The following is a 27597-nucleotide window of genomic DNA, read 5'->3' as shown; positions in this document are numbered from 1 at the left end:
TGTGTTAAACAGCTTTAATCTCGCTCATTGTGGCTTCTCGGCACAGTAAGAAATATTGCACATGATCAACATGTTTTGTTCTGGGGAAGGGGGCAAGGGCAGGGGGAATCACCTTCTTAGAAAGTACAACCCAAGTTGGGAGGGCAGAGGGGGTGAGGAGAAAACCCTCCCCGTGCCTGTGGCAAAGTGCAGGAGCCCCCACCCCCAAACTAACCTGAGTCCAGCCCCTCTGGGGAAAAAAGGGGTGCATGAACTCCCCGTATTCCACAGGCGCCTCCCTGTGGCCCAAGGCCCACACCACCCTCCAGCTTGCAGCCCTCACAGGAGCCATTTTGCATAAAGTGAAAAGCTCTGAAGGTCACACACTCCAGGTTATGTACAGGGGCTTGGAGGAGGGAGACTGCCCCTGCGGCCCCTCAGCTGCCCCCCAGCACCGGGAGGGAGCTTCAAGGGAAGGGGGTATTTACAAGAGGAGCAGGCCTCATTCCGCCCCAAACTGGAGGGGACGAAATGGCTTTACCCGAGAGGAGATAACCTTCCTGCCCCCACATACTGTCCATGTCCTGAGGGGGTACTATGAGTCCTGGCATGTTCTCAGGGTTCCCTCACCTGCCTGTGGCAGCTGTGGAGGGACCTGGCGGTGGGGGAGAGGGCTGGGGAGCCCCCTCCCAGCCAGGCTGTCCAGGCCCCGACTCTGGGGGCGGAGGCAGTGGCGGGGCAGCCTGGACCGTGCCAGAGTCGGAGCTGGGCGAGGTGGGGTCAGGGCCCCCTGCAGGGCTGGGAGTGGGGGCAGGGGCAGCAGCGGTGCCAGTGGGGGGCGGTACAGGGAGAGGAGCCTCAGCTCCAGGGGGCTGCTCGGTGGGAGTGGCTGCCTGCATGATCTTCTGGCGCACCTCACGGATCTTCAACTGCAGACAAACCTTGGAGGGGAAGATGTCTGCATAGCGGGCCTGGAAGGCGGCTGTGGCCTGGGCTGGAGACAGAAAAACAGTGGGGAGCACAGGATGAGATGTGCAGACAAGTCACACCCGAGTGACCCCAAGACTCCAAGACAGGCTCACCTGATGGGAAGAAGCCATGGTCCTGGAAGAGCTGCATGACCAGGGCCCGGCGCTGGTCTAGGGTGCGCCGCAGGGAGGAGTACGGCACCTTCTCATACTCTAGCTCCCCAAGCACATCCTCGGCTTCTGTACCTGTGCAGGGCACAGGCAGCATGGCAAGGCTGCAGCAGCAGCAGGGCCTTCCTACCACCGTCTGAGTGCCCATCCGAGCCCTCACTGCATTCTATTTCACAGTGGAGTCAGAGAGGGGTCCCGCCCACAGTCACAGGGCAACTTAGGGGCCTGCCAGACTCCAGAACCCAGCCCTGACAGGCTGTGCTTCCTCCCAGCCTGGATGGACCCACCCTACCTCTCCCACTCTAACTGCCTTCCAGAGACCCACTCCTCTTGCAGGCCCCCCGAGTTCTGCCCACCACGGCACCTGTACGGTCAAAGGTGAAGATGTCCCCCTCGCACTTGGCACTCTTGGGGGTGTTGGGCTCCGAGCTGCAGCTGGAGCGTCTTCTCATCTTGCGCTTGGGCGAGGTAGGGTCCTCGGGTGCTGAATCCAGGTCTGGCCAAACAGAAGCAGACTCAGTGCAGGTGGCCCCAGTCTGCCCTCCACCTATGGACCCTGGTTGTCCGACGCTCGCCTACCCGTGGAGTTCTTCCTCTTCTTGCGGTAAGAGCCCAGGATGGCCCGGGGTGAGGTGGCCAGAGACTGCAGGGTGGGGGAGGGCAGCACCTCCTCAGGCCGAAACTCAGGCAGCTCAGCAAAGCGCTCTTCGAAGTCCACTTCTGACAGGACCCTGCTGGAGGGCTGGCAGGGTCACCTCTCCCGCCTCGGCCTGCAGCGGCTCCCACTCCCACCACCCCAAACGCTCCACCAAGGCCCCAGCCCATGCTCACTTGTCCACAGAGTCAAAGGTCTTCTTCAGGGGCGGGGGCCGCACCTTCACCTTCTTGCCAGTACCAGCCGCCTCCTTGCGCTCGGGGGTATCCCCGGCTGCCCGCCCACTGCTGCTCTCGCTGCTGCCACCAGGGGCTACGGCTGGAGCTGGGGCTGGGCTGGGAGGAGTGGGAGGCTCCCCACGATTCTCCAGGCCCTGCCCAGGGACGCGCCAGTCTGAAGATGAGCTGGGGAATTTGCTGGCCTGGGATGGAGATAGGCAGGGAGATGGAGAACACTGAGCTCAGAATCTGGGGCAAAGGCCAGAAACAGAGTTGGATCTGAACCCGCCCGGCAGACCCCTCGAGAAGGCCGTCACACAGCCTCAGGAAGGCCAAGACAGGGGCCTCAGATGGGAGGGGAGGCAACACAGGCAGGCAGAAAGGACAGGGGGACCCTTTAACCTGAGAGACACACAGGCATGGAGGGAAGAGGAGTAGGACAGAAAAGCAAAGACGTCAACGGAGAGGCACAGCCAAGTGGCAGTGGGAGCCCCACGGCCTGCAGGCACTCACCATGGTCTCAGGACCCTTGGCGCTGGTCCGCTCCTCAGCAGGCGGGGGCGGTGGGGGGCTGCTCCGGGCCGTGGGAGTCCAGGTCTCTGGGGCAGGTGGAGGGGCTGGTGGTGTGGGCTGCCCCTCAAGCTCAGACTCTGGGGCAGTTGGCTCTCGGACTGGGCCAGGCTCCAGAGGCTGCCGGGGTGCAGGGCCAGGTCGCCCAGAGGCACCTGCCTCAAAGGACCCCACAGGAATGCTGGCGATGGCTGCCTTCACTTTCTGGGGGGCCTTCGGGCTGGGCCGCTGGGCCTTGGGGGCCACTAAGCTGTAGGTCATGGAACCTGCTAGTGGTGAGAAAAGTGTTTGCTGAGCAAGGCCTGACTGGAGCCCATCCCCTGGGTCCCCCAACTCACCCTGCTCTGGGTTGATCTGACACCTACCTGTGGCACTAGGGAAAGGGCTAGTCGGGGCTGGGGTGGCAGTGGCAGGGGCTGGCGGGCCCTTGGGCAGAATGGTGGCTGCAGGTGGGGTTGTGCTGGTGGCCACAGTGTAGACCAGGCTTGGGGGGGCCTGGGACGGCTGGGCCAGGGGTGCTGAGGAGGTGGGTGCAGGGCTGCCAGAGTAAAACGCCGTTATGACAGGACCTCCGGGGGCTGCACAGGCAGGTGGCAGCTGGGGACTGGGCACAGGCGACACGCCCACCTGACCGGGAGCCAGCAGTGGGGCTTGGCCTGCTGAGAGACAGAGAAGGAGAAGCAGGAGACCAAGTTAGGGCCCAGACTGCCTCAGCCCCACCCTGGGTCCCCAGCACTGCCTGCCAGGCCGCCCCTCACCTGAGAGCAGGGGCTGCACGAAGGCGGGGCCACTGGGCCCCAGCGAGGTGAAGCCTAGAGCTACAGAGCTCGTGGGCCCGTACGAGGTGACTGTTCCAGCCTGGCTGGATGCAGGGCTGGTACCCAGGGGCAGCGCGTGCCCGCCCGCTGACTGCACATAGGTGATTCTGCCGCAGGGAGAGGAAATGGGGAGGAGTGAGGTAAGCTGGCCCCGCCCCACCCCTTCCCTGGCCTCTGAGTGTGGGCTCAGCTGCAATTACCTGGTGGAGGAGGGCAGCAGGACCTTCTGAGGCTGTGAAGTGGGTCCAGGGAGTGTGGCTGGGCTCAGGGGCGGCACCAGGCCGCTGGGTGTGCTCACAGGCACCGGGGTCAGCTGGATGATCTGTGGGGAAGGGCACCCATAGGCCAGGATGAGCTGTGGCCCCTGACTGGGGCAGGGGAGGACCAAGACCTAAAGTGGGGCTCTAAGCAAAAGCAAGGAACACAGAACTTGGGGTGAGAACAGGATGGGCAAGATAACAGTGGGAGGTGGGGACACAGAGTAGGGTACAGACACTGAGAACTTGAGAAAGTCAGGATGCACAAAAAAATCACGGAAGATAGCAAGACAGAGAACCAGAGACACGGAAAAGGAGAGAAGATTGAAGGAAAAACAAAGAAATGGTGGGGTACAGGGGCCAACACCCAGCACGTAGAGAGAAAAGCAGTCCCTCACCTTGCTGGGGGGCTGGGCACCATTCTGCACAGGTACTGAGAAGGGTGGGCTCACCAGTGGCAGCGGCTGGCCGGCCCCTCCACCCCGCACTGACATGCTAGGGGCGGCCAGGGGCACTAGGACCTTCCCAGGCAGCAGTTGGGCTGAGCCACCCGGGGGCGGGGCCTGCACGGGAGAAACTGACTGGGCTGGAAGTTAAGAGGCAAGAAACAAAAAGGTTACAAGGGAGTCAAATAGGTTTACGGCCCCTCTCCTAGTGCTGCCCGGCCCAGGTCTCACCTTTGGGGGGTGGGGCGGAGGGTACAGACTGCAGGATGGGGATGCCAGGAGTGGGTGCAGTGGCGGCCAAGACTTTGCCGTTGGTGGAAGTGCCCGGTGGGAGGGTGAAACGGATGCTGGTGGTGGGTGCAGGGCCGCTGGGAGTCGCTGCCTTGGTCCCAGGGGCTGGTGCTGGGGCAGGTGCCACCTGAAGCTGCTGGGGCAGCGTGGGCAGGATGTACTGTACCTGGGTGATTCCCCCAGCCTTGCCCAGGGCACCTGGTTGCAGGATGCCCAGGGGTACTGGCCCATTGGGGCCACTCCCAGCACCTGCTCCTGAGCCCGCAGTGGTCCCACCGCCAGGGGCCCCCTGGGCAATGAACTGGACAGCAGGGGGCGCAGGGGCCCCATACCCCGGGGTGCCCACCAGTAGGTTAGTGACAGTGGCAGGCGCCTTTCCCACAGTGCCCAGCAGGGGTCCAGCCACCAAATGTGGGGCTGGTGAGGTGGCTGCTGCCGACTTCTTGTCCGAATACACTAAGCTGACACCCAGCGGGGAGCCCCCAGGCACCCGAGACCCAGTGCCCATTTCAGTCCTGGCACCTGCTGTGTCATTTGGAGACGCCTCAGCCCGGCCAGAGGTGGGGAAGGGCTTAGAGGCGATGGGCACAGGAGTGCTGCTGACAGGCCGCACCACGTTGGTGACCATGGTGGCAGCAGGACGGGACAGGGGAGCTGCTGGGGCCCCATAGGCCAGTGATGGGGCGGGGGCGGAGGGCACTCTGGCTCCGCCACCCTCTTGCTCCTCCTTGTTTGGGGGCAGCACCAGTGTCTGCAGAATGCTTCCTCCTCCGCTGGGAGGGGCCGCGATGACTGAGGGGCCTGGCGGCTCCAGGCCACCCACACTTTCAGGTCTCTTGCGCCGGAAGGTGGCAGGATCCGTTGGGAGGAACCGGGTAGCCTTGGAAGGTGTCGCTGGACCCCCAGCCCCAGGAAGCGGGGGCCGTAGGGGGCCCGCTGTGCTGCCCTGACCAGACTCCTGGGCCTTGAAGGTTCCTGAGCCCAGTGAGAAGGAGGTGGCTGCCGAGGCTGAGGAGGAAGCAGGCGAGGACGCAGAGGAGGATGGGGTGGAACTATAGCCTTTGCCAAAGGCTACAGGAGGATCCGGGGGCCCTGGGGGCTCAGGGTCCAGTGGGGGACGGCAGTGGGTAAAGGAGGAACGGATCACAGGTGAAAACACCTTCCGACCAAAGCCCTGCATGAAAGGGAGACACCCTAGGTCAGGACACTCCAATAGCAGCCCCCTAGCCACGCCCATCCAGCCTATCAGCCAGGCCAGCCTAGGGCTGCACCCCTCCCAGCTGAAGGCCTCAATTCATCCTGGCTATGACCCAACTCCCCACGGGGCAAATAGCTTGACCTCTCTGGATCTTAATCTCCCCCTCTCTCAAATACCCGGGAGAAACAGACATTCCCGTGGTTTAGGAGGGAGTGTGATGTGACAGCACCATGACCCAAGCCCTCACCTTGTTGCCCTCTGGGTCCTCCCCAGAGCTGTCCCCACTCTCGCTGTCGGTCACCCGCTCCTTGCACTTGAGATCAATGTCAGTGGTGCCGAAGCCATCATCAGCTGAGGGAGTGGAGGGAACAGTATGGGGAGGGGGCTAGATGCAAGGGGACCCAGGAGGAAACAGTCTGGAGCCTGGATCTCAGCTCTGCTCCAAACCAGCAGGGAGTGCTGTCCAGAAAAGATACTCCTCAGCCCAAGACTGTGCCCACGTGCCCAGTGCCCAGTGCGGGAGCCTATGAGGCTGCAGGAAAGAGCCCCTAACACTGCATCTGAAGATCTGGTCACACCCAGGTCCTCCAGATTTCCTGCAGGGCTGGGGGCTTCCTGAGGGCAGGGCTGGGTTTACTCGGCAGGGCCTGAACTGGCCACATGTAACCATAAACCAAGTGGAAAAGAAACCAAAGGGGCCTAGGGGCCTGGATCCAAGTTCTGCCCACCCTCTGAGCCTTGGCCTGCTGGGTCCTGGGCAAGATTCTGGGCCCTGCAATGCTCACCAATGACATCATCATCCCCTTCCTCCTCACAGATGACCATGCGCTCCTCATCACTCGTCATGTCCTCACTGGCCGCACGCTGAGAACGAGAAGCTCGGGTGGGCAGCAGCGAAGGCCGCCCGGTGGCCGCCAAGGCACCTCCCTCACCGGGGGCTGCAAAGGGACCTGGAGCTCCATACTGGGTAGAAGGCTTTGGGCCAGAGTACGATGCAGGGCCGGACACCATCTGCAGGAAAGGTGGCAGGGAGGTTTCAGCGGGGCTGCTGCCTTGGACAGGCTCCCTGCCCACCCCCTGGGGGCCTGCACCCCAGACCTGCGTCAGTTCCTGCAGTGCCTGACTGTCTACTTCGCTGCCATCCAGGCTGTGTACCCCACTGTGAGAGAAAGCTCGGGGCCGAGCTGAGCCAGGTCCCCCAACTGTGTGTAGCCGTTCTGCCCCACAGGAGCTGCTCCCCGGAACCTTGGCGTCCGAGCTCAGGAGTGTCTGGGCTGCGACGGAGAGGAGCTCAGAGGACACTGTAAAGTAGAGGGGGGCGCTATACAGTCAGTAAGCCTCTCACCAGCACCTAGACTGGCCCAACAACCCATAGAATTTCTAGGTACTAGGCAGAAGCAGGCTGGAATTTCTGGGCCACTTGGTGAAATAAAAAAACACCACCCACCACCAGTCCAACATCTCCTTCCTGCTGATTCCTGCCCTCTGGGGTTGCAGCAGGCCCATTCCCTGGGGGCTAGCCCTCCTGAAAGTAAGGAGGCCTAGAGAGAGGTTCATGTGGTGCTGGCAGTTCCCTCATCTCAGAGAAGAAGTAACTAGCGTACCCACCCTCATAGAACTGCATATCCATAGGAACTACCATCTATCTTCATAGAACTGCCATATCCATAGGCTCACTCCAAAAATGTGCCCCAGAACACTGCCAGGCACACCAGACACCCTCAATAAGTGGAAGCAGCCCATCAGGGGTGTTTGCGAGCTGCAGTGGCTCCAACTATGGTGTTGGGGGCCAGTCAAACTGAGGTTTACATTCTAGCTCTGTCACTTGCTTGTTTATGACTTTAAGCAAGTGACTTTGCCTCTCTGAACCTCAGTTTCTTCTTCTAGAAATAGAATGGGGTTTTGCAGACTAGAGCTTATATTCCCTGTAGTGCTTGGCACATAGTAAACACTCATTATACAAGAGTTGATAATGAGATTGCTGTTTGGGAATCTATCTGTCTGGATCTCCCTGGCTCCTTCACATGAATCAACTGCCGGTTCCTTTACAGATAAGGGTCGCCAAATAAAAGTGATAGAGCACAGAGGAGCTGCTGGGGCAGGGGAGGAGCAAGCAAGGGGGTAGCTGGTGGCTCTCGGGGAGGGAAGAGGCAAGGTGGGAGAGCCAAGGGGCTGACTAACCCCCAGGGGCAGCGGCAGTGCCCGTCTCCGACATGCTCCGCTCCCGCGTCTCCTTGTGCCCTCCTGCCAGCCCCAGGCTCGTGGGCTTGGCCTCCGAGCTGGACTTCTTTCGGTCCTTGTTGCACCACTTCCAATCTGGGTGGGCCTTGAAGTGGGCCTCCTTCACCTGGCAGGAGAGGGCAGGGCAACCCTTCACTCACCCACCCCACCAGAAGAAGCTGGGAGGAGCCAAGAGGCAGGGGCGTTACCTGGAAGGCCAGGTCGTGGTACTTCTGCTTCTCCTTGGGCCCCAAGGCATACCACCACTCGCCCAGGATCTTGCTGACGGTCCGGTTGTCCTGGTTGGGATGACGCTGGTGGACCAGGGCCCGGTGCCGCTTGCTGAAGATCATGAAGGCATTCATGGGCCGCCGGATGTGGTCCTTCTCCCGCTGCATTAAACACAGCCCAGAATGGGACAATTAGGACCAGGGAGACAGGTGTGGGTGGCCACGGGGTAAGCACGGGACAGGCAGGGATAAAGTACCTTGTTGGGGCTGCGTCCATCCTTCTCAGAAGATGAGTCCCGTTCCTTGGGTAGGGCACTGAGGGACTGGGTCCGACGTTTTCCAGGCGGTAGAGGCAACTGGATCTCAGGAGACATGATGGAGAGGAAGCTGCGGCAGGGCAGCAGGGACAGTGAGGGCCATGTCTCTGGCCATCCCACCCCCAAGTACCACACCTCAGGGAACTCACGCATCATCATGGTCACTCTCTGTCTCACTGTCCAGTCGGGGCTCTCCTGGGGGGCCAGGGGCCTCCTCCTCTGTGGTGGGAGGCGGACCCTTACCAGGTTCCACCACCCCCAAAGGGTGTGGGGGTCCGGGTCCTGGGCTCTCAGGGCATGTGGCTCCAGGGGGCCGCCCAGGGTCAGCACCCCCTGTCCCACCTGGTGGCCTTTCATGAGCAACAGCTGCCGACTCAGCAGGTTCTGGGGACACAGAGGTAGATCAGAGGGCTCCTAGGCCACCTGGACCCCACACCCTTGCTTCCCCCCAGTCCTCCCAGCCCTCACCTTTGCTCTGGTTGGAGGCCACTGGGTGGCTGGCAGGTTGCTGGGCCTCGCTCGGCTGCACGGAGGGGTCAGGCTGGCTGGGTGCCAGGAAGGGGACTAAGGAGTGCCAGGGGAACACAGCCACAGAGCGAGGTTCCACATTCGTCCACACTGTGGAAAGGAGCCAGGTGAGCTCTGCAGCAGAACCTGGCCCCAGCCCCAACTCAAGCTCTTCCCCACCCTAGATGAGGTAGCCCCACCCCTTTTGTCTACCCCCCACCCCCAACACCAGAGTCTCTTGGACTCGTCCATGCAACGTCACTCAGGAAAAACTCCTCCCTGAAAGGTTTCTAGATTTATAAAAAAGAAAACAGAAGCGGGTAAGGGAAATAGTACTCACGCCCCACTCCTCCCCCCACCAATCTCCATCAGCCCTGCCACCAGGGAACAGGCCAGAGGAACGATTTGCTCCTGCCACAAACCAGGTCATGCTCGGCTGCCATCCCACACTACCAAGGCCCCAGATCTCTACGGGCTGGGACCCCCACCCCCGTCATGCCACATTCCCAGCAGCCCAGTCGCCACCCGACACAACCTCTCACCTTGGCCTCATGCTCTCTTTCCCTTTCCTGAGGCATACAGCCCCATGTCCCCTCCCCTCCAACTCTCCGTTCACTACCCACAGGCTGTGGAGTCTCTTACAACTGTGGTGTGGGAACTGTGGTGTGGAAGAAGTCCTGCTCCTTGCCTGCCTTCCCCACCCCAAACAGTGCCAGACCTGCCCTTCCTGGCTGGGCACAGGTGGCTCTAGCAACTCTCCCCTTCGCCCCCACGAACAGAATGCACCATCCACAAATCGGCCTCCCAGCCGCCCTCCCCATCAGCCCCTCGGCTTATCTGTAGTCCAGGGTCCAGCCCCCTTGCCCAAAACAGGGGAGGGTGTGGTAAACTCCTTGGAAGAAAAGACACGGACAATGGGCTAGAAGAGAGGATTGTTACAAGTCTCTACCCAGAGAGGGCACAAGTGCCAGGTGTTTCCTTGAGGATATGCACAGGAAGATGCTTCCTCACCAAGAGGCTGGTCCCAGGGGTCCAACCTTCAGCCCCAAGAGGTGGGTGGTGGAAGAGCAAGCTCTAGGCTGGGACCTACCCCTGGCTGGACTTTTGGGGCGGGCCTAGGATACAAGTGGGCTTCCCCTCACAGAGCCTGGCTCCCTGGGGAAGTGGAACCAGCAGAGGAGAGAGGCCCCTGCTCGGGGAAGACGAAGAAGGGAGGAGGGAACCGCCCTAGCCCTGCTCTCCATCATTCCAGGCCTTCCCTTGATCCAGATCAACCTGACCTGAGGTGACCTCCCCATGCCTTCAGGAGCCTGGAGAGATGGGCATGGGAGGGGGGGAAGCTCTGTGCGAGGCACTGGCCTGGAGACCTGATTCTGTGAGGGGCTGACAAAGGAAAAAGTAGACCTCAGGAAACAAGGGACTGGGATCACGAAGACAGCACTGAAGAGCACTCAAGACTACAATGACCCTGTCCCTTACCCCTGAAAACCCGCTGGGCCCTCCAACCCCATATAAAAGCCTCCAGAGACTTAGACCTGTGTCTCTCTTTGCAAAGATCTTTCCCATCAGGGTCTCCTCTTTTCTGGGGGGGGGGGGGTGGGGAAAAGGGACCCAGCAGACAATGGAGAGCAGTCCTTTGGTTCTGCTCCCTCCTGAACCCCTCCCCAGTGCACAACCCGCCAGGTTCTTAGGTGTCGCGCTCTCTGCAAACTACACCACACACACTGCAGCCCCTCACTCTGATATCAGCAAACAGTGCCTCACTCGCTTCCTGAGCCCTGTCCTCAGCCCCACTACCCAATCCAAGCCTCCTCCCCTAGGACCAGCAGGTCTCGTGCTGTTCCTATTCTACCCCATGCTCCACAGCCGGTTACTCGGCACCCCTCACCTTTCTATTACAGCAGCCCTGTGCCATCCCATCACTTTAACATCACAGCTGTCCCCAGGTACGCGCCACTCCGCTACACTCCCACCTGCCGTCACTAACCACTCGGCCCGGCCAAGCTCCGTAACTTTCCCCATCATCCCTTTACTCTGCCTTTACTGTTCTCTCCTACTATACCCCCATCACCGTTACTCCGCACTTAGCACCCCGACACCTTGACCCCTGCAGTCCCAGGGCCCAGGCGCTACTGACCGAACATGCCGAGGCCACGGGAGGCCGCGCTGGACGCGGGCATCAGGGGCCTGTGGGCCGAATACATGGTCCGGCGCAGGGGGGGCCCGGCAGGGGCTCGCACCTCCTCAGCGGCCGACGCCGCTCCGCCCGCAGCCCGCTCCTCGGCCGTCGCCGCTTGGGCCCGGGGGGAGCGGGAGGCCGTCGCCGCATGCCCCCCCCGCCGCCCCCCTCCGGCCGCCCCACGCGGGGGTCTCCGCCGGGCGCGCCTGCGCACAGCGCCGCCTGCCTCCCGCCGCCCGGGGGGCGGGGGAGGTCAGCGCGCACCGGCCCCGCCCCGCCCCCCGGCGCGCGCGGGGGCCGTCACGGGGCGCGCGGCACGGGGGCCATCGGCGCCGCCCCCTCCCTCTCCCTCCTCCCTCGCGGAGTCCGGCGGGCGGGGCAGGCGGGGCAGGCGGGGCGGGGCGCGGCGCGCGTGCGCGGGGGCGGCCCCCTCCCTTCCCCGCTCGCTGGCTCGCTCGCGCCCTCCCTCCCTCGCAGCTCCGGCGGGTAACGGCTCTGGCCCCGCGCGCCCCGGCTGCCGGCGCCGCCGCCCCGCCTTTCCGGGCCCGGGGCCCGAGGCTCAGCGCCGGGTCGACCTCCGGCCCCGGGCGGGCAGACGGACCAGCGTGCGTGCGTCCGTCCGTGCGCTCCGAGCGAGCCCCGCGCCGAACCACCGCCGCCTCCCCGCCCCGCCACTACTACGCGCTCCCCTCCCCCCGCCGCGCCTCCCCCCGCCCCTTCCCCGCTTCCCCCGCGGCTTTCCGCGCAAGCCCGGCCCCCCGCGCGTGAGCCCATTGGCTGCCGCCGCCGCGCGCGGGTCAGGCCCCGCCGCGCCCGCCCCCATTGGCCGCCCCGGGGGAACGTCAGTCATATGCAAATAAGGGCAGGGCGGGGCGGGCTCCGGTTGGCCCCGAGCCGGCCGGGGGCGGGGCCGCGGTAGGAGGGTGGCAGGGAGGGCGCACTGCAGTAAAGGCACCGAGCCAGGGGGGCGGTTCGGGGCGCCGCGCTGCGGAGGTCCCGGGGTTGTGCGTGGTGCTGTGTGTCCAGTCGGCGCGAGGAACACGCTCACGCGTGGCTCGGCCCGCCTCCCGCACACCCGCTTGGGCGCGCCTGGCCCCGCTGGGCAGACAAACTGCGCGTAGGGCTGGACGAGGCATCCCTGAGCCCTCACCTACTCACACTCACTCTCCTCACAGACATACACACACACACTTTCGTGCCACACCCATTATCTCCTACACACCCCACGGGCACATATACCCTCTGTCTTACACCCACACTGTGACACACGAAGTCACACCTCACACACCTGCTCACACAGATGTACAACCGCACACGCTCACAGTCCATAGCTCCCCACCCACCATCGTGCATTCACCCATCCTGTTCTCATCACCCATCTCATCCATGCCCTGTCACACATGCCTTGCCAACCCGCATCCTCATCACACCCCCACCAGCCCACATGAATCATGCAAACAGACAACATGTCAAACAGGAGGAACTCAGCATAGCCCTGCTTGTCCACTACACACTCCACACCCCTCCCACACAACCACATACTCCTCCATCACACACACAGCCTTCCTAGCACTCACAAAGCACCTCCTATTCCCAGTGCACACTCAGCTCTCGCAGACACCATCATACCGACCCCACCCTCTATATAATCCTACTCTAATGGGCGCTACCTGCTTCAGTACCCAGGCCCATCAGGTATACAGAGCCCAGTGGCCATCGCCATCATTCAGCCACTCACCCTGACATTCATCTGCCACTCTGGACCCTCTATCTAGCAGCATAATGCAGGGGACCACAGAGCACACCATGGTGACCCCACCACACTACTCTGCCAGCCACCCACTAACCCCCACTCCTCCCAGAAAAAAAGGGCCAGGAAGAAAGGAAACTAACACTTACTGGGGCTGCTGTGTGCTGGGAGCTTGTGTGTATTATCTGGTTCATTGAATCCTCACAGCCACCTAGGGAGGTATGCTTTATTACACCCATTGTTCAGGTGAGAAAACGAGCCTCAGAGATTGAATAAACTGTGGCAAGATCATGCAGTCAAGATGTACCAGCCCAGAGCTCCAACTCAGGTGCTGTTTCCATTACTCAAGGCTTAACCTCAGGGTGGACCCAGGGAGGGAACTCCAAACAGAGGCTGGGGAATATAGTTAGACAATGATACAGAGCCACGTGGACCACAGAAAGTTGAGAGGGCTCACATGAAGACACAGGCAAGGATGTAGAGCCCATCTGGCAGAGACACAAAGGCCCTGGATCACGCAAGAGGGGCCCTGGGGCCATACCCAGTAAAGGCACAGGACTGGGGTCGCACAATTGGGCAGGTAAAGGTTGCACAGGCTAAGACGGACCAAGACTGGGCTGTTACACAGGTTGGATGGTCGACAGGAGCAGAGGAGCTCTTTCCTCAACCTGCCTCATCCACTGACAGAGCTGAAGGAATGGAGAGGGGGCAAAAACTGGGTAACCTGAGCCCAAAAGGGAAAGGAAGGTCTGTAGCTCTCTGACCTCCAGAGACTGCAGGGCCAGACACTTGGCTGTGAGCCTGGAGGGGCAACCAGAGGGACTATTAGGTGACTGCCCCCTCCTTCCTATGCAGTCCCAGACTCAGACCCTCCATTACCTCACTGCCCCAGGGACTGCAATGTGAGGCAGGAATTGAGGCTGAAATCAATGTGGCCCGCTATCTCCCCACCACTGCCCCCACCACTGCCCCCTCCTCTCCCCACCGGTGAGTGAGTCACCTACTGGCAAGTTAACCCCTTCCCTACTGCAATAAAGCCCAAGGACAGAGCTCAGAGGAGCTCTGCCCCCCAGATCCCCCACTTCTGTTGGTTCAGAAAAAGAGCCAGGCATGGCACAGGAGGGAAAGAGGGCCCCACACATCTGGGAGGGTTGCACATCTGGTAGAAGACACAGTGCCCACGGAGGAGAGATGGGAAGAGGCCCCTTTCGGGGCAGGGTACAACCAAGTGGGGGCCTAGCCTGGTAGGGAGGGGCGGGAATCCGGGCGGGAAGGGCCCCCCTGCCCTGGGCGCTGGGCCAGCCCTATACTTAGCTTCTATTGTTCAGGGTGGAGGAACCCTGGGTGGGGGTGGATTAGGAGCAGAGGGGAGGGAGCAGGTCCTGTCCCTAGACAGCTCCCTCTCTCTTGCCATCCCCAACCCTAACAGAGGCCTCCCTAGTTGGAAAAAGGTACTGAGCAGGACTGTGATGGCAGCCACCCTCTGCACCAACCCCTAACCAACTCCACAGAAGGACTGCCCCTAAACAGCCCCCACTGTGCCACCACACCCAGGCCTGGGGACAGGGAACCCAGACGAAGACATCAACAGTCACCCAGGCGGGCTGTACAGGCTGAGGCCTGCCCAGAGGCCTGGGGCGAGCAGCCAGGGATGCTCACAGACTGAGGGACAGGCAGAGGCGCACTCTAAACTCACGGGGCCCATTTATTGAGCCCGCTAGGCACCGCACCCCTGCCGGCCGCCTGCGGCTCCCCACCCTGCTCTCCAGGCCCAGGTCCCCGCCTCAGCTCACCACCCTGGTGTCCCCAGCTCCCCTCACCCGCTTTCCACATACACACCCACCCACCCACCCCGGGCGGCGTCGGCGACGGCCAGGGTTGCCTGGGGAACGAGCCCAGGATTGGGCTGGCGCGGCTCGGCAGGGATGGGGGGCTAAAAATAGCGCTGGGGTGAGTCAGTGTGAGTGGGGCTGGGGTAGGCAGGGGGACCAGGAGGAAAAGAGAGACAGGGGAGAGTGTGTGGGGGATGGTCCCCAAGGATTGGGAGATGGGTGGGATGCGGGGGTCGGGGGTTGAGAGACGTGGGTTTGGGGAAGGGAAGGTGCGGGGGCGGGGAAGGGGTGTACAGGCGCTGGGGCTGGGAGGGTTGGTCTACGCGGGCTGAGGGAGGCGCCAAGGCCCGAGCAGAGGAGGGGGCGCCGCCCTGCGTTCCCCTTCCCTCCCCGCGCTCACGAGATTTTCCACTCGCCGCCTGGCCCCTAGCCAACCCCAGGCAGGCCCCACAAAGCCGCTTTGTGCAGGGAGGGCGGGCGGGTGCCCGGCCGGCCTGACACCCACGCGGGCCACGGCGGGGCGCCGGCCAGCTGGCACCCGAGCTGTCTGCGGTGGGAGGGAGGGTCCCCCACCCAGCCCAAGGACGCGGCCGCGCAGGGGTTAATCGCTCAGGGGCGGGGAAGCAGGCCTCGGCCAATCAGCGGTCGGCGGGCGAGACGGCAACCAATGGGAAGGACGGAGGACCGACACAGGAGGCCTGCACCCAGGGGCGCGCGGGAACCAGCACCCCTGGGTGCCAGCGGGGGCTGGGCGCGGCCCTCGCTGGGTGCCAGTCCGCGTCTACGCAACCCCCAGAGCACCTGGTTTCCCCGACTACTTCACAAGACACAGGCTCAGTGGGGGGACAGCATCTTGCAGCCGGGAGGTGGCACAGCTGGGATTTGAACCCAAATCTATCTGGCTTCACAATCAGCTTTTCCGCCGAAAAAAGGGGACGGGAGTTCCCTGCCCGGTGCCTCGTGGGGAGCGGGAACAGGGGATAGGGTGGGGGTGGAGGAGGCGGCGCGGCGGGCTAGGGTCCAGCCGCCTGCGGTGCAGCCGCTGCCGCCGGTGGTAATGGGAGCCAGACGCCGTCGCCGCCGCTAATGCGCCTCCCTCCCGGCCACTAATGGAGCCATTAATACCCGGGCGCCGGGGGCTCCGGGACGTACCAACCCCTACCCCCCCTGCCGCGCATGCGCGCGCCTGCTGTCCCGCCGCGGCCTGCCGCCAGGAGGCAGCCTGACGCCTCGCAGTTCCAGGTGCTGGGGGCTGCTAAGCTGGTGGAGCTGGGGTCTCTTCTACAAAGTCACCAAGACTCATTCCTGCAACTTCACAAGCTCTTCCTCCTCTCCTCCTCTTCTCCAAGCCATCTTCTTCCCAATTCCTGCCTTTCCAGGGCGATCTCCAGGGGTCTCTGACACCTAGATCCGACCTTTTCCCTCCCCTGCTCTAAATGCCTTCTTGGCTCTTTACTGGCCCGAGTCCCAGCTTCTCAGCCTGGCATTCAGGCTGGGCCTGTCGTCCACAGCACCCTTCTGCTAAGCCTGGACTCTGGTGTCAGCTCCAGCCTCAACTAGCCACTCGGAGTTCATGCACTTTCACTCCTCCTGGTCTTTTCTCATGCAGCTGCTTCAGGTGGAATTGCCTTTTCCTTTCTTTGACTACTCTGAAATCTACTCATTCCTCATACTTCAGCTCAAATGTCACCTCCAATGAGAAACCTACCTGATCCTCCCTTATCAGCCCCCATGAACCAGAGTTGTCCCTGCCCCCTGGCTTCCCCAGACTCAGTACCTCCCTAGGCTCATCCTTGCCTGTGCCTGCATCCACATCTGCCTTCCTCACCCACTTGCCCCAGGACTGCTCAGCCCTGGGCCTGGCAGAGGGATGAGGAGGGAGCTGGCTCCTGCTGGTGGAGATAGGGTTCACTGTTTGAGACAAAATGGAAATTATGGTGGGCAGTACCTGGATCTGGGGAGTCAGGAGACCCAGGCTTAACCCCTCTGGCCCCTCTTTTTCCCCACCTGCCCAAGCATAGTTGGTGGGTACTGCCTGGTCTCTGAGGCCCTACCCATTGGGGTGCACTATATCTGAGACTCGTTTCAATGAAGCTGGCATCAAATGAAAGGCAAGGGGTAGCGGGGGAGGTAGGGTGACCTGGGTCATGCCCTCTAGCACGTGGGTGGGCACAGAAGCTTCTTTCCTGCCGCCCCCCACAGCCAGATCTCCTAGCTTGGTCCATATAGCCCCTGCCTTCCTGCCTGTCTTGGGAACAGGTGTTTGGATGGTGGATGGGTCTGCAGGATGGATCTCAACACTTCTCAACAGATTTCAGGGACAGTAGTAGGCAGTTAATTTGTCAAAGAGCATGAGGGGACTCCCCGGCCTGGACAACCTCCCAACACTCCCCAAGAAGGAAGTAGGAGACCTGGTGCTTGGCAACTGCCCACTGTCTTAAAAGAATAGAACACCTGATATGCACAGGGTGGGGCTGGGAGGCTGGCATGGGGGCAGCAAGTCCATCCAAAGAGTAGGAGTGGGAGGGCCAAAGAGAAGCCAAGGCTGGCCCAGAGACACAGGATGCCAAGACTGGCAGCCAAAACAGAGGGAGGGTGGGCTGAAAGCTCAGACAAGGACTGAAGTCTAGAGACAGACAAACCCAGGAAGACATAGGGAGCCCCCAGACTCAAAGAAGAGTCAGACAGATAGAGGTCCCGAAAGAGACACACGTATCGACCTAGAAATAGAGACCAGAGATAGAGCAAGCCAAGGATAAGACAGACAGACAGAGCCAGACTGCCAGACAGAGGCCCAGGACAAGAAGCAATGCCCGTCAATAAGGGGAAGCCAGGCAGGAAGCTGGGAGCCGGGAGGGAGGCCATACCAGGAATGGGGCTGAGACATCTGGCCTCCTGGACTGGGGCTGCAGGCCCTGGGGCGGGATCCTCTCCTGGGGAGCAGGCGGGAAGAGTCAGAGGGAGGTGGCAACGGCAGCTGGCTGGCCATGCCATGCGCAGAATGTGGAGAATGCCAGCCGCCTGCCCCAGCAAGTCCCCCAGCGGAAGCAAATGCCTGGCTGGGGGCAGGAGCAGGCAGGCTGCCCTGGGCCGCCCCCTCACACCTGCTGCCCTCTGATGGAGGGTCAGGCCCTGGCACGGGCCAGCAGAAGGGACGAAGCCTGCAACCTTACTATACCACTGAACATGGTCTGCCCTATCTGGGCCCCGTGGGGAGAAGGCTGCAAGCTGCCTACCTCCCAAGGGCTTAGGGAGGCCTCTGGGAGAAGAATGAAAGGGCCGGCTGTTCAGGAACCTGAAGGCGGCCTGGATACCTCAGCATGGGTGTTGTTAGGGAGGTGCTCCTCAGAACTGCCAGGACAGGCACTGGACAAGTTATGACGACCAGGTAGCCCCCAGCAAGGGGCCTCCCTTCTCTGATCCTCAGTCTACCCCTGGACAACAGGCCTGGCAATCTGCTTCACAGCATCAGGCAAAGCTGATGAAATGGCCCCAAGCCCGGGGTTAGGCACACAGTCTTCGCACAGTAGAGTAGGTATTATTGTTATCATTGTTATTATTGAAAGTGCTTGAGAGCCTGGGATCTGGAGCCAGACAGTCTGATTTCAAATCCTGGCTCTTGGCAGCTGGGTGCGGTGACTCACGCCTGTAATCCCAGCACTTTGGGAGGCCAAGGTAGAAGGATCACCTGAGGTCAGGAGTTCAAGACTCCTGACCAACATGGTTGGTCCTGGCCAACATGGTGAAACCTCAGCTCTACTAAAAATACAAAAATTAGCCGGGCGTGGTGGCGCACTCCTGTAATCCCAGCTACTCGGGAGGCTGAGGCGGGAGAATCGCTTGAATCCAGGAGGAGGAAGTTGCAGTGAGCCAAGATTGCGCTATTGCACTGCAGCCTGGGCGACAGAGCCAGACTCTGTCTCAAAATCCTGGCTGTCTGGCTTACGCCTGTAATCCCAGCACTTTGGGAGGCTGAGGCAGGCAGATCACCAGGTCAGGAGATCAAGACCATCCTGGCTAACACGGTGAAACCCCGTCTCTACTAAAAATGCAAAAAAAAATTAGCCAGACGTGGTGGCAGGTGCCTGCAGTCCCAGCTACTTGGGAGGCTGAGGCAGGAGAATGGCGTGAACCTGGGAGGCGGAGCTTGCAGTGAGCCGAGATCGCGCCACTAGACTCCAGCCTCGGCGACAGAGGGAGACTCTGTCTCAAAAAAAAAAAAAAAAAATCCTGGCTCTCTCTTTTCCTAGCTGAGGGACACCGGGCAAGTCACTTAGCCTCTCAGGCTACAGTTTCCTCCTCTGTCCAGTGGAACTAGTAATCATGGTACCAGCCTGGGGCATTGTGAGGATTCAGGGAGTAAAGGCTCAGCAGGACTCACTGAAGTGTGCCAGGCACGTGTATCACCTGTGCTGCTCGGTGAGTTATTATTACTGCCACTTTTGGTAGTGAGAGTCCCACAGTCTGGAGGCTGGGAGATGGCTCAAGGCCCTCATCCTGCCCCTCACTGGCTGGCTGGCCTCAATCAAGACTCTCCTTTTGTCAGGGCCTCACTTTTCCTCATCTGGAAAATGGTAACAAGAGCCCTGCTGGGCCTACTCTGGTAAGCCTCAGCATCCCCTGCACCAGCGCCATCCCTCCCCACTCCACAGCAGGAGTGGCCACATGAAACAATACTGTAGGGGCCATGTTGGGGGCTGTGGGCACATGGAGGGGTGAAGGGTAGGGGAGTGGTTACAGACCCTCTGATTTAGTTTCTTCATTGCCAAAGGACAGAAACCCCTGCTGTAAAATTTTGTTCCTATCACCTATAACAACAAACGTAAAAAATGTTGGCGTCAGGGTGAAACACACGGCTCACAACCTCAGTTCTGTATATGAGCATGAGGGGCAGGCATAGCCCATGTCCCTGTGCCCTGTCCCTAGGGACTGGCCTGGGCTGGAACCCCATAAGGGCAGGGCCAGGCCAGTGCTCCTTCCTGAAAGGGCTCCTGCCCTAGCCCAAGCCACAGTGGCTCCTACCCACATCCACACCCAGCCTCTTTCCTCCCTGGTTTCCCTGCCTCTGGCCTCAGAGACTCAAACACACCCTCCATGGTGCAGCAGTGGTTGAATCTGCTCAAAACCTTCCATGGCTCCCTAGTACCCTCAGGATACATTTCATAATGATCTTACTTAAGGGTCCTCTCTGATCTGACCCTTGCTCACCAATCCAGCCACACATCCCCAACACTCACTCGCCATCTAGAGCCTTTGACTTTGCAGATTCAACATCTTACAAATACCTGCTTTTGCCTTAAGGCCTTTGCACAAACTCTTTCCTCTGCCTGAAGGTCCTTCCTGCCTACCTAGCCGGGCTCACATCTGCACACCCTTCACGTCTCAGTTCATAGGCACCTGGCCCTTCTTCCAAGAAGCCTTCCCTGACTTCTCAGACTGGACAGGCATCTTCTCTGGGCTCCCACGGCCTCCTGGGCTTCCTCCACCCCATCTCTGACCACCCCAGACTGTTACTGTCTAGGGAGGGGTCTATCTTTTCCAGAGGCCATGAACCCTGTGTAAATAGGACTGTGTCCTCAACACCATCCAGCACAGGGCCAGGCACAGCACAGGGCCAGGCTCTGAATCAACAGTAGATTAATAAATAAATAAAAATAAATAAGGCCAGGTGCAGTGGCTCACACCTGGAATCCCAGCATTTTGGGAGGCCAAGACTGGAAGATTGCTTGAGCCCAGGAATTCAAGACCAGCCTGGGCAACATAGTGAGACCCCATCTCTATAAAAATAAATAAATACATACATAAATAAACAAGAAAGAAAGAAATGCTAGGAAGGAGCTTCTGACAGGTCTGTCACCCTCTCTGTGTTGCTCCTACAAGGCCCAGCCTGGCCTTGGTCCCTGGCTGTCCAGCATCATCTCAAAAATGGCACTCTTCCACCCCTAGCCTCAGCTCTCCAGCCACCGTGGCCTTCCATCTTCCCCTCCCAGGCTGTGCTCCTTCCGGCCTCGGCGCTGTCCCGTCACCCTCCTCCCAGGAGGCTCTTCTGCCCCACAGTTGCTGGTTCCCACTCATCCTTCAACTCCTGAATTACACGCCCTGTCCTCAGGGCAGCCAGGCTAGATTCACACCTGGAGGAGTGCCCAGCACACCCCCCGGCTCCCTTCCACGGCACTGACTGTGCCTGTGATGTTTATTGGACACAGTGGTAAAGATGACGGCTCCGGTCCTGGTCCTGCCACCTCCTGGGAAGGACCTGTTAGAGACTCCATCTGCCCATCTGTAATCCAGCACTGTGGCCACATGGTCACGGGCCAGCCTGCCTGGGTTTGAGGGCTGCTGCAGGATTTACTAGCCATGTAACCCTGGGCAAGTTATGACCCTGGCCTTAGTTTCCTCTAAACAAGCATAATCATAGCACTCTCCTGTTAGGGTGGTTGTGAAGATAAAATGAGCTAATATTTGAAAAGGGTTTAGAACGGGGGTACATGGTAAGCGCTCTATGAGGTGGATATGAAAATTTGGCAAGCTCACCTACATACAGTGCTTACCATGGCAATGCCCTCACCCGGTCCCCCAAGACATGGAAGCTGTTGCCACAATTATCATTCTCTGTTATCCCATCAGATCCATGGAGACCTGACTCAGTCCGCACTCAATAAAGGTTTGCTGACTGATAGACCTCTCGAGACCAGAATCTCTGACAGGAGGCCTCTGGAAACGGTGCCTTGAGCCTTAAAAGTCCATTCCCTTCCTGACATGTGAATTCCCACTGCAACATCTGTGCAGAGAGGAGGCCGGCCTCCCCTTGAAGCCCTCCCAAGGTGAGAAGCTCACCTCTCAAGAGTTCAGCTTGCAAGAGGCCCTCTAAGAGGTGAGCTTGGCACAGCCCATCCACTTCCACTTCTTACCTGTTCCAGGCCGGCCCATGATGACTTCCTTCTTGGGGGCAGGGTGGCTGGTGTAGCTGCTGGGCACCAAAACGGGCAACAGGGCAGCAGGTGAGGGGTGGAAGGCCACAGGCTGAAAGGGTGAAGAAGCCAGGCCAAAGGTGGGCATCGGCTGGGCCACGGCAGTTGGTGCAGCTGGAGGTACAGTGATGGGCACGGGGGCTGGCAGAGGTGGGGGCAGGCCAGGCTTCCCACTGGCCACCCCAGTGGGCACCGGGGTCTCACGGCAGCCCCGCCCAGGTCCCCCAGCCCGCACCTCACCAGCAGTGCCCACCTCCCCAGGGAATTTGGAGGGCAGTGGCACATCAGGGTTGCGGACAATGACAGGTGAGTCCCGCTGCACGGCAGGCACCCTGCGCACAGAGGGCCCCGGATCCGAGGTCAGGCCGGCAGGCGGGGGCAACAGCAGCAATGGTGAGGGCTGGCGGGAGCGAGAGAAGGGCACAGCAGGGGACACGGCCCGGAAGCCAGCTGGCGTGGAGGGTGTAGATGTGTGGGACACCGAGTCCACACCAGAGTCTAAGCTGTCACTCTTGGGAAAGTCTGGGGCGGCTCCTCCACCCCCTGCGCCAGGGGCCCCCAAGGCCCCTGGGTGCGGCAACAGCTCTGTCTTCCGTCGCCCAGGGCTGATGGGCACGGTGAAGGTCAGGTTGGTCTGGAAGGTGGGTAGGATTCCAGAGGAGTGGCGCTCTCGGGGGGCAGGTGGCGGTGGGTGGGGGCCCAGGTCTGGCGGCGTCAGCACGCCTGCCTTAGGGGTGCTGGCGCTCAGGTGGCGACTGCGGACTGCAGTGCGCTGGATGACTGGCGAGGCATTGATGGGGCTGAAGTTGGCAGGGCGGAAACCGAAGAGTGGCGAGGGTGAGGGTGACGGGGCTGGCGAGAAGGGCGATTGCGTGGAGACGGGTGAGAAGGAGGGCGTGCCTGAGCGCGAGCTGCCCAGCGACACCAGCATCACGGCCGCCTCACACTCGTCGAACTCAAAGCGTGACAAGTCAGCAGGGGCCACCAGGCGTGGCCGTGAGTCTCCACGAGCCGCCACACTGCTGGCCTCACTGTCCCTCGACGTCTCATCACCCCAGTCAAACTCCGTGCTGCCCTCACGGGCTGCCACGGCTGCAGGCCGGCCCGCCCCCCCAGGTCCACTGTCTGCCAGGCCCTCCATCTCTTTGGTTCGCATGGACAGGTGACGTGAGCAGTAGCCTCGCCGCTGTGACTCCTTCATGCAGCCATCTCGCGAGCATAGCCGGCGCCACTGCTTGCCGTTGAACTTCTTTCGTATTCCGCTGGGTGTACAGACCACATCACCCTTCTTGTACTTCTGCTGGGCCGCTGTCAGTGGCGTGCGGGCCCGGGCTGCCGGTGCGGTCCCCTTTTCCAGGGAGGCCACACTGCTGCTGCGGCTGCCACCCTGGCTCCCCTCCTGGCAGGGCGAGGGCTGCTCGCCAGGGCGGCCAGGGCCCACAAAGGCTGGAGACTTGGGTGGCGGTGACAGGAGCTGGGGTGGGGGCAGTGGGAGCAGAGCGGGGGTACCCAGCGCTGGAGGGTGCTTCTCCTCACCCTCCTCACAGTGAGTACCCAGGTTGCCACCAAAGCTGATCTTAGAGACCTCAGCGTCCTCGGGCTGTTTGGGGTCCAGGGCAGCAGGGCAGGGTGGCAAGGTGGCCCCAGGCTCCACGTGCTCTTCCTCGGGGCCTGTTGGGGGCTTCCTCAGCATGGCCTCAGGTTCCCAGGGGGGGCGCAGCAGGCGTAGGCTGGAGCGGGCCACCCACACGGCCTCCTCCGGCTCACGGTGCAGTGGCTGTGGGGGCTGCGGGAGGCTGCCTGGTGGGCCTGGCTGGGAGCTGGGGCCAGGGCTGAGACGGACCTTGTAGGCAGCTGGCTTGGTGGCCACCTCCACCACCACACCTTCCCGGTAGGCAGCCACGCCGGGCTCCACACAGGTACAGACAGCTGTGCCCACCACCAGGGCACCTGGTGGGGGTGTGGCATCCAAAACTACATCCACACCAGCACCTGGCACCCCCTCGTAGAAAGTCAGGGCTCGGTCACCAGGGAACTGCACACCCAGGTCCTGGCTTCGGCGCACCTGGCGCACCACAGCCGGCAGAAAGAGGCCGTCACCACGCCGGGCCAGCACCCGCTGGGACCGCAGCTGCCGCAGGTCATAGCTGCCACTGGTGCTGCCGGGGGGCCAGGGGCCTGGACCACAAGGCTCAGCCGGCTCATCCTCCAGGTCTGCCGAGTGCTCACTGGCTGTGTCAGTGGAGGAGGAGCGAGTGGAGGTGGGTGGCCGTGGAGGCACCCCCAGGCCACTGGCCTCCTCAGGGGTCCGCACCCTCTCTTCAGGGGCCCCAGCCACCCCACTGCTGCCAGCTCCGTGCTCCTCTACATACTTCTTCTTGGGCGCTCGAGACTTGAACGTGGCCGTCTTGCGGCTGAGTGAGGGCTCCCAGCGGCCTGCCTCCCCATCCCCTTTGGGGTCCTCAGCTGGGCCTGGAGCCGGGTCGCCAGGGTGCAGCTCCAGTGGAGGACCTTCAGCCCCAGGGCCCCGCTCAGCCTCCTCTTCCTCCCCTTCCTCAGCCTCTTCGGGCCCAGGCTGCGGTTGCGGCTGCTGTGCCTCGTCGTCCTCCTCCTCTGGCTTGTCACCCTCCCCAGCCCCTCGCCGCCTCAAAGCCTTGGCCCTGGTGGCTGGGGGAGACTTGCTGCCACTGCCAGGACCTGAAAGGCCAGTGCATGCCTTCTTCATTGGCTTCATTTTTCTTCACCTGCAGGGTGGGAGAGCAGACAGGGATTATGTGGAGCAACTCAGGAACCGCCCCCAGAGCCAATGTACCCTAAGATTTCCCATTTGCTGAGTCTACTGTCTCCATTCCATCCCCAAGGCCTCCTCGCTGGCTGCCCTCAACTCATGTGATACCTCAGTCAGCACCAGGCACAGGCGAGCACCCGAGTCCCCTGAGTATACACACTCTGGCTCCTTGGGGAACATTCACAGACACCTGCTGGCTCTGCAGAGGACACAGAGCACATGCTCTGAACGCCCCAAGGGGACATCAGAAGCACTAACAGTTCACACCTATGGAGCACTCCCTGGGTCCTGAACTCCATGCTAAGCTTGCCTTATTAACCCGTTTCATCCTCACAACAGCCCTAAAAGTAGGTGCTACTATCGGCCTCATTTCACAACTGAGGAAACCGAGCCACAGAAAGATGAGGCAACTTGTCCAAGATCATCCAGGTGGGAAACAGTAGCGCTAGGGTCTGAACCCAGGCTCTCTGGCTCCAGAGTCCATGCTCCTGACCATTTCAGTGTGCTGCCTGTCACATGATCCAGAGGGCACATTTACTCTCACTGTCGCCATGCAGACAGTACATGCACTCAGACACACACACATGCACAAGCACCAAGTCACAGAAAGGGAGGTAACTGGGCTGTGATATGAGCCTCTCTCCACCCCCCACCCTCCCTCTGCCACTCTGGGCGGCCTGGCATGGCCAGGCATTGTGGGAAGAAGTGGGCAGCTGAGAGTCCCGAGGGACGGCTGCCCACTCTGTTCTGCACCCCAGGGCTGCCAGGTACAGCCATCTCCCCAGATCCTGGCAGGGAGCAGGCAGGGGCATGTCTGGGGCAAGAGCTCATACCCAGCACTGCCACGGGGCCGTGCATGAGCACACGCACGCGCACAAACACACACACACGCACACACACGCACAGAAGCACGCACACGTCATCACACAGTGGGACACAGAGCTACACCCCAGGGTTTCTCTGTCCCACTGGATGGGAGCCTGCTCCTCCCCCCACAGCACCCAGCATGATACCCGCAAGCCCAGCCCCTTTCTTCTTGCCTGCATGCATCCCCGCCCTGGCTGGGCTGGCTCTGGCAGGGTGGTTGAGTCGGCCAGCCCCCCGCAAGTCCCCAAATATGCCCTCCAACTCCAAGTGGGGATAAGTGGGATAAGGTCAAAGAAAGCAGGACAAGCCCAACAGGCCAACCTCACCCACTTCCTGAACAGTCATTACTGCCCGCCCCCTTTCGAGCTGCCCTGAGAAAAGACAAGGGGAAAAAACTTTACTCTGAAGTGACTAAGAGAACCTGAGAGACCAAAACGGAGGCCTCTAGGAGGGTTGGGGGACCCAGGACCATAAGCCAAACACAATGAGGGGCAACCCCAACTCAGTCTTCCAGCTACTGGGGGACCCTTGACCTCATGCTCTCTCACTAGGGGCCTGCTCCTCCTGTGGAGCCTGGAGTCCCAGGCCTGCCCTTTCTTGGGCCAGTCCTGGGGTCCTCACAGGCAGAGCCTGGAGGGCACCCCAGGGCTGGCACCCAAGTGCCCAGAAGTTGGGTAGCCATCACCACTTACTACCCACTGACGCACTAGACTACCATATTGGGGACTGAGATCTGGCCCCAGTTTTTTCCAAACACAAACCTTTGCATACCCCACCCAGGGCCTACAACTATGCCGCCTGTACCCCCTAGACCTTGCTGCCTGGCCCAGCCTCTCTTCACCCCAGAGCTGCTTTCTTTTCCCTAGGGCCTACTCTCTTCCTGTCCAGCCCCTCTGAATAACTCCCACCCAAGCCCCGGGGGCCCTCACCTTCCTTAGATTTGAGTAGTAACTCCCAGAACCCAGGCCAGCCCAGGCCCCGGCTCTTTGGGGTCTCATACCCTCTGTTTCTATTAGCCCTCCTGGCACCAGCTTCTCTGCCACTCTCTCTCCCATCCTGTCACCACCTCTATCTCTACCTCTCTGTTAGCATGCCCTAGGCCCCCTCCTGTCACCCCCTCCTTGTCACCCCCATTTATCTCTGTCACCTATTCCTCCCAGTCACTCTCCTGTCAGCCATCTCCGGACCTGTCACCTTCTCTCCCCATCACCTCTCCTTGTCACACTCTCCAACTCTGTCCCCTCCCTCTCCCTGTCACCCTGATCTAGTCCTGTCACCCCTCCATTCCTGTTACCCTTCTTTGCCCACCACCCCCTCCCCCAGTTACCCCTTTTCTGTCAAACCCCCACCACTTCCTCCACTCCCTCCTCCCTTCCCACCATTCCGCCCACCCCTTTCCCCCTGTACCCCCTCCCCGTCCCTGCCACCTGTCCCCTCTAGGCCCCCAGCCCCCTGGACCCCCCTTTCCCGTGTCAGCCCTGGCCCCGCCCCTCACCTTGGGCTCGGCGGGGTTTCGGGGCGGGGGGCCGTGGCTCCGGCTCGGTCCGGTCCGGTCCCTCCCCGCCCCCCCTCCGGCTCTCCCTCTCGATTCTCCCTTTTTTTTTTACTCCAACACACAAAATGGTGAATGGACCTGCAACAGCTGGAGCAGCCAGCCAATCAGCGATCACAACCCCGCTGACCGGCGCCAGCCTAGACCAATAGATATCCGCAGCCTGGTCGGCTCCGCCTCTCGACTACGAGCGACGTTCGCGGGGACCAATCGGGCCCATCCGGCAGCGCTAAGGGGCGGGGCCAAAGTCCAAGACCGGCCTCCCTCCGGGACCGACACCAACCTGAGCCTACGACCGCCTGATCTGCCTAGGGCCCTACCCTACAACAAGTGAAGGACACCAGCTGTATCCAATTGCAGGCCGTCTTAGTTCCAAATGACAAATACAGTACCCAGTCGCCATGCAGCCTAGGCCGGAACCCAACCTCTGTGAGGGACAGTAACCAATGAAATGAAAGAAGGAGGGGCTAAGGGACAGGTTGTCCAATGAGTGGACGTAGAAGGCGTGGCCCGAACGTTTGTTGACCGACTAGTCGCAATTCCTGCTGGGAATCGTAGTCTTCTCACGTCTTCGGCCCATAGCCGACAGTACAAGGCAGACTACAACTCCCATGTGACAGAGTGCCTGGAGCACCAAAGAATCCCGGCGAGGAGAAAAAGTCGAAAAGGGCAGTTCATCGTGAGTCTCACTGGACGCCAGGAGTATCTTAGACCCAGGGCCCCGACTCACCCGTATTCCTGGCTCTGGCGTCGCCGGTGGCTCCTCTCAGTGGCAGCGGTAGCGGCAAGAGGGGGAGGTGCAAGGAGCAGCCA

General features: G+C 61.1%; 1 protein-coding gene across 27 annotated transcripts; it reads right to left on the bottom strand.

Moving 5' to 3' along the window:
• On the bottom strand, positions 1 to 27588 carry CIC (capicua transcriptional repressor). 27 transcript variants are annotated; one of them, XM_077982907.1, is made up of 22 exons: positions 26728 to 26851; positions 23606 to 24321; positions 21518 to 23051; positions 8807 to 8956; positions 8488 to 8722; positions 8279 to 8408; positions 8001 to 8183; positions 7753 to 7918; positions 6670 to 6872; positions 6357 to 6582; positions 5819 to 5922; positions 4314 to 5547; positions 4035 to 4222; positions 3580 to 3701; positions 3320 to 3486; positions 2927 to 3217; positions 2505 to 2830; positions 1950 to 2194; positions 1698 to 1852; positions 1483 to 1614; positions 1062 to 1193; positions 1 to 973 (listed from the first exon to the last, which is right to left on the bottom strand). In XM_077982907.1, the coding sequence occupies exons 2-22, from the start codon at positions 23780 to 23782 to the stop codon at positions 606 to 608; spliced, it is 6468 nt and encodes a 2155-aa protein (XP_077839033.1). In that variant the 5' UTR covers positions 23783 to 24321; positions 26728 to 26851; the 3' UTR covers positions 1 to 605. The 27 variants fall into 27 exon arrangements, with proteins under 27 accessions (XP_077839033.1, XP_077839030.1, XP_077839032.1 ...); XM_077982904.1 differs by having other exon boundaries at positions 2927 to 3220; positions 26728 to 26850; XM_077982906.1 differs by having other exon boundaries at positions 1698 to 1849; positions 2927 to 3220; positions 26728 to 26850.
• Between the last annotated feature and the right edge of the window lie 9 nt (positions 27589 to 27597).

This window comes from Macaca mulatta, chromosome 19 (genome assembly GCF_049350105.2).
Source record: "Macaca mulatta isolate MMU2019108-1 chromosome 19, T2T-MMU8v2.0, whole genome shotgun sequence".
NCBI classification, from domain to species: domain Eukaryota; kingdom Metazoa; phylum Chordata; class Mammalia; order Primates; family Cercopithecidae; genus Macaca; species Macaca mulatta.
This window is presented reverse-complemented; position numbering and strand designations above follow the sequence as displayed.